This window comes from Cryptomeria japonica, chromosome 7 (assembly GCF_030272615.1).
Source record: "Cryptomeria japonica chromosome 7, Sugi_1.0, whole genome shotgun sequence".
Lineage (NCBI taxonomy): Eukaryota > Viridiplantae > Streptophyta > Pinopsida > Cupressales > Cupressaceae > Cryptomeria > Cryptomeria japonica.
In genome coordinates this window covers 767,925,405-767,931,404 of record NC_081411.1, presented here as the reverse complement: position 1 = coordinate 767,931,404, position 6,000 = coordinate 767,925,405, and the positions used below count along the sequence as shown (strand labels likewise).

Sequence of the window (6,000 nt, the reverse complement as noted above, 5' to 3'; positions counted from 1 at the left end):
TGTATATATTAAAGTGAATAAATTTTTTATGATTTTCAAAAGTATTAACAAATAGAATGAGTTCAATTTTTTTTATACAAAATTATAATTATAAAGAATATACATATATTGAATTTATTTTTTAATTGAAATATTTGTGGTGTCATGTTAGTTCAATTTTATATTTAACTTAATTTAAATATTGTGAATCAAATTTCTATAAATAGAAACTTCACTTTATTAATAATGTTATAAATAAATTTTTTTATATTTAAAATAGACTTTTTTTAAAATATAAATAAATTTATCATTTCTAAGAACTTGTCTTATAGTCCATACTACTATTAGATGTAAAAATCTTCATATATCAATATAATTATGTCTATTACCTTTTAAAAAAATAAATTGTTTTTATACAAATAGTTTCTACAATATATTATGTTTAAAAATATAAAATATTTTATTTTTTATTTTTTGCATTGAATCAATCCATAAAGGGAAAATATACAATAAAGAAGTGCACTTCAAGGATTGCTACAAGAAATAACAAACTTTTCTAGCAAGAAGACCCAAACAAGAGATAACATTTTGCCGCCAAACATAGAGCCATAAACAACATATACAAAGTTTTGCATCCTAGCAAGAAACCCATAATAAGAGATACAAAAGTTGTAGCCAAACAAGAAGCCACATATAGCAGATAGAATCGTTCATAGGCTAACTTAGAAATAAAAATAGCATAAAATTACACATGAAGCCTTGAAAAAAATTTGAAGTTGTCTTTAACAAGGAATGACTTTTTTCAAATGTTGGAGAACTTGAAACTTAATATAATTCAAGAAGTAACTGATCTTGTTGTTGTTCCTGGCAACACCCTTCAATTGAGAGCAAATAAAGACAATTTGAAACAAGGTGTCATAGTTAAACTTTAGAATTTCTGTTACTTGGTGAATAAACTGATTTGAAAACATTGATAAACACCTGCATCTCCATATATTAATCAAAACAAATTGTCTCATAGAATCTGCTACCAAATTATTATGCAGTCTAGCACCAAACAAAGCTTTTTTCCGGCTCAAGGATTGATTAAATAGGACAGGAAAAAGTCCTAAAATATGTGTTTTAGGCTTCCATTATTCTGGCAAAATGAGCATTTAGTGGGATGGATCATAAATTTCAATCTTTCCCCAACTGGCAATTTATAGTGCAAAATTTTGCAGGCTAAAATCTGAGCTTTGGACCTCCTTTCACTAAACTTACACCTCTAGTGTTTGTTCAATCTGGGGTTCAATGGCAGCAAATTGATATTTAGACAGCCACCACCAATTTCTTGTAAGATTACAAGACAATGGAGTGCAAAGTTTAATAACAAGGTCCACAAAGACTCTTGATTTCACGAAATATGCCAATAGATCCAGTTAAAGCAAATGAAATCCCACATATCATCAAATTGATGAACTCCTTTCCTAAAACATTAAGAAGCATGTCTAAGAAAGGCAATAGCTAAAGACAAACCATGATAGTGCACCTGCCTATTCCACCAGATGGAAGAGTTTTCGAAACTAACCCATGCTGCAGTGAAAACATCTTTCCAGTATAAGAACTCAATGATGACTTGCCAAGCCTTCCATATGAATTGAAGAGGAAAGGAGGCTTTTGAGCGGAAAAAAAAGAGCAAGAATGATACGGTGACGAATGAGCTTTTTCCAAGGTAGGAGGCTTTTGAGCGGAAAAAAAAGAGCAAGAATGATACGGTGACGAATGAGCTTTTTCCAAGGTTCTTCTGGTGAAGTTATTGGACTTCATTGATGCAGAGATAGGGAAAATTTTCAGTGAAATCAAAATCTTAAGATCTCTCTTCATCCATGATCCGAAATGCCGCCTTCAGTATGAGAAGTTTCAGGAATATGGTGTGGGTGCGCAAAGCTATCTCCAGGAAGAGAAGCAATCCATGACTGTAATGAAGCATAATTCGGATGGCGGGTTCCCTTCAATTAAAAAATGCGAGTATGGGATCGAATTATATTAATCAGAAGAAAAGCCTAATTAAGTTCGTTGGATTCAGTACTTTTTCTTCTTCAAAAGTAAGAGCAAACGATACAAAACTCCATGAAAGTAGCAACAAGAAGAGCTTCCTCACTGCCGAAGTCTTTGTTGGTTTCTTGCAGGGCTGCACTAATAAGATATCCTTGGCCGAAGGAAAACAAGTGCACACCCAAGTCGTCAAAGCTGGCCTATCTCTGGGCAATCATCTTCTTCACATGTATGCGAAATGCCAGTGCGCGGAGGATGCTCGCCGAGTGTTTGACAAAATTCAGGTACGAAACAGTTACTCGTGGAATACAATAATTGCAGTGTATGCTCAATGTGGTAATATTGCGCTCGCATCTTCCATTTTTAATGAAATGCCTGCTAAAAATGAGTTTTCTTGGAATGCCATGACTGATGGATATATCAAATGTCGAAATTTAGAGGACGCCCGCAAGCTGTTTGACGAAATGCCTCAACGAAATATTTTCTCATGGAACATGATGATTGCAGGTTATGTGAAATGTGGGATTTTCGAAGTTGCTCGTGAACTGTTTGACAAAATGCCTGAACGGGACACAGTTTCTTGGAATGCCATGATTGCAGGATATGCTAAAAATGGACTGGCGGATCAAGCCTTGACGCTCTACTGGGAAAGGTGGAGTTCGGGATTTGGATAGGATAAGTATTTGGTTGCCAGTGTGATCAGTGCTTGCGCAGGCTTGCTCGATTTGGAACAGGGGAAGACAATCCATGTTTCTGCTATTAAAATTGGACTCGTGTCGGATGCCTTTGTGGAGAGTGCTCTTGACATGTATGCAAAATGCCGTTGTATAGAGGATGCTCAACAGGTTTTTAAGAAAATGTCTAAACGAGATGTAGTGTCTTGGACAGCCATGATTTCTGGTTATTCATGTTGTGGAATTTGACAAAATGCCTGAACGAAATGTGTTTTCATGGAATGCAATGGTAGGAGGATATGCACAGAATGGGCATGGGGAAGAAGCTGTAAGATTATGGCGTCAAATGCAGAGTACTAGTATTAAGATGAACAATGTGACTTTTGTTGATGTTTTGAGTGCCTGTGCTAGCCTGGCAGTGTTAGAGCAGGGTAGGCAGATTCATGGTCATGTTATTAGAAGTGGATTTGTGTCAGATGTTGTTGTAGGTAGTGCTCTTCTTGACATGTATTCAAAATGTGGCAGTGTAAAGAATGCATGGCAACATTTTGAAGAAATACCACAACGAGATTTGATTTCGTGGAATTCTATGATTACAGCATATGCCCAGAATGGCTACGGAAAGGAAGCCCTGCAGATCTTTGAACAAATGTTGCAGGTAGGCATGAAGGCAAACCACATTACCTTTATTGGTGTTCTTTCTGGATGCAATCATGCTAGTCTAGTGGGGGAAGGTTGTCGTTATTTTGACTCAAGGAGTAGAGATTATTTTGTTACACCTATAATTGAGCATTATTCTTGTATGGTCGACATCCTTGGTCGAGCTGGGCACCTGGATAAGGTGTTGGATTTAATAAAAAACTTGCCTTTTGAACCCAATGCTACTGTTTGGGGAGCATTGCTTGGTGCCTGCAGAGTTAATGGCAACACGAAACTTGGAAAACAAGTGGCAGAGTGCCTCTTCAAGTTGGAGCCAGAAAGTCCTGGGCCTTATGTGCTGCTCTCAAACATCTACTCCGCAGCTGGCATGTGGGAAGATGCTGCAAAGATACGAAATTTTATGAAAGAGAGGGGTGTTAACACAAAGCCTGCGTACAGCTGGACAGAGGTTAATAACAAGGTGCATATATTTTATGTTGGAGACAGGTCAAATCCTGAGAGAGAGGAAATCTATGCAACTCTGGAAAGACTCGCTACAGAGATGAAGTTGGCAGGGTATATTCCTGATACAAATTTTGCGCTACATGATGTGGAGGACGAATACAAGGAACACCTCCTTTTGTATCATAGTGAAAAATTAGCTGTTGCTTTTGGCCTTATTCGCACACCCCCTGGGACGCCTATCCGCATCTTTAAGAATCTTCGTGTATGTGGTGACTGCCATACTGCGATCAAGCTTATATCTAGTATCACTGGAAGGGAAATTGTTGTAAGAGATGCTATTCGCTTTCATCATTTCAGGGAAGACACATGTTCTTGTGGGGATTATTGGTGATTAAGAGTATTTTTCATAAGAGAGTGGGATATTGAAAGATGATTTTTCCAGCAATATTAACAATGTTGAGCATGTACATTAAAGTTTCTGATGGGTGCCATTTTGCATGAATTTGTATGTTGGAGATATAAAGAGGTCTTACTATCATCTGATGGCACTTTCAGTGGTCGCACCAATTTGTGAAAACACTATTGTACGTCACTCTAAGAGTTGCAAACTTGGGTTCTGCAAAATTATCTGTCGTTTTAGCTCAGAAGATTTTGGAGCGAAGTACAATGAAAAGGTTCATTGTAGATAATTCTGTTACCATGCCTACAGGCTACATGTTATTTTTAAACGTATTATGGTTCTGCAACAAAGATTTGTCACTTGATTTTTTCAGCATCTTTTAATGAAGACTTACACAAAATACATGCGGCAATTGATAAAAAAGTACCCCAAGTACCCCACTGTGTTTGAACAGGTGCAAATTTCGAGCCCATGGTCGCAAGTAGCAGCCCAAAGCCTTCCTCTGTTAAGAATGCCACTACACATTCAGGAGAAATATCAAAATTTTACAGATTCGGTATTCGAAAGGTTTCATGGGACAACCTGTGCAATATCTTTCTCAATGGGACCCCACCGTAACGAGTATAAGTTTCATTTGGCTTATTGGCTGCTTTTGATCTATGAAATGCAATGTAGGCACATTCTTTGAAATTGTCTATACATGCTTTATGGGGATGTAATTCTAAAATCGTGAACTGCGAAGGAGGTATATTTATTATTTCTCTGTTGGTAATGCTCTTTTCCAGTTCATTTGTAAGCAACAAATTTGAAACAGTATACTTTCTCATCGCACCTTGGTTCTAGATAGAAAATTAATCTAGGGGAGAGGATTCAGTAGTTGTGCATCCTAATTTCGCGCTTCTCAAAATCTTACATGGAAATCTCAAATCACTCCCAATTTTTTACAGCAGCTTACTTGGCAAGTCCCCTGCTTATAACTAAGGTTTCAGGGCCACATCATCAAGTATGGTGCCACATCAGCATGCTTTTTGCCAAGGTGTCCAAAAGACCCCCCAAAAAGTGAAACCAATAGTCGTGCAAAAGAGGCCCCTATACTTGTGCAGCTGATGTGGCATCACATGATTGGTTGTTTTTTACAACTAATGGTACATTTCATAGCAATAACAACTTTAAAGTCACAACTCTTGGTACAATGTATTGTAATTATTAATATGTAAACACACAAAAATTGATAATTTATGTTTCAAACAATAGTTTTTATTTGTACTAATATTGGAGCAAAAAGTATCAACAACCCTCACAACTATTCATACATGCTAACTACTGGTGCTCTTCCTCTAAATATGCACTGCTTTTTCGGTTTGTATGTCTGAGCATCACTTAAATGTTTATGTTAGACATGTGTTAGGTTGGACCATTAAAAAAGGCAGTGTGCATGGGAAATTCTTTGAATTTGAAATTTGAAAAGAACACGATTTTGACACTAGAGTGTCGTTCGAAAGTCATTCATGATTTTTTTTCAATTAATTTAACCAATGAATGGAAAGAATTAAAATTTTTCATAAAAAGTTCTGTTGTTTAAATTTGATTTTTATTTTATATGACTATAAAATATCAATTTTCTCTAGTCTATTGATCTGTATAGGTGAAAAATTCAATTTTTAAATTTTTTTTTTACAAAATACATCATTTATTATTACTATCACTATCACATTAGTACATGAACTATCTGTTTACTATCAAATCAATTGCATTTGAGGAACTCCTAATTTAAAACCCCCTTTGGGAGAAGTAGCTACCTTGATAAAG

General features: G+C 36.1%; 1 protein-coding gene across 1 annotated transcript; it reads left to right on the top strand.

Moving 5' to 3' along the window:
- Positions 1–1,955: 1,955 nt before the first annotated feature.
- On the top strand, positions 1,956–5,406 carry LOC131059943 (pentatricopeptide repeat-containing protein At4g02750-like). Its single transcript, XM_059208972.1, has 3 exons — positions 1,956–2,685; positions 2,728–2,858; positions 2,908–5,406. The coding sequence occupies exons 1-3, from the start codon at positions 1,956–1,958 to the stop codon at positions 4,180–4,182; spliced, it is 2,136 nt and encodes a 711-aa protein (XP_059064955.1). The 3' UTR covers positions 4,183–5,406.
- The last annotated feature ends 594 nt before the right edge of the window (positions 5,407–6,000 follow it).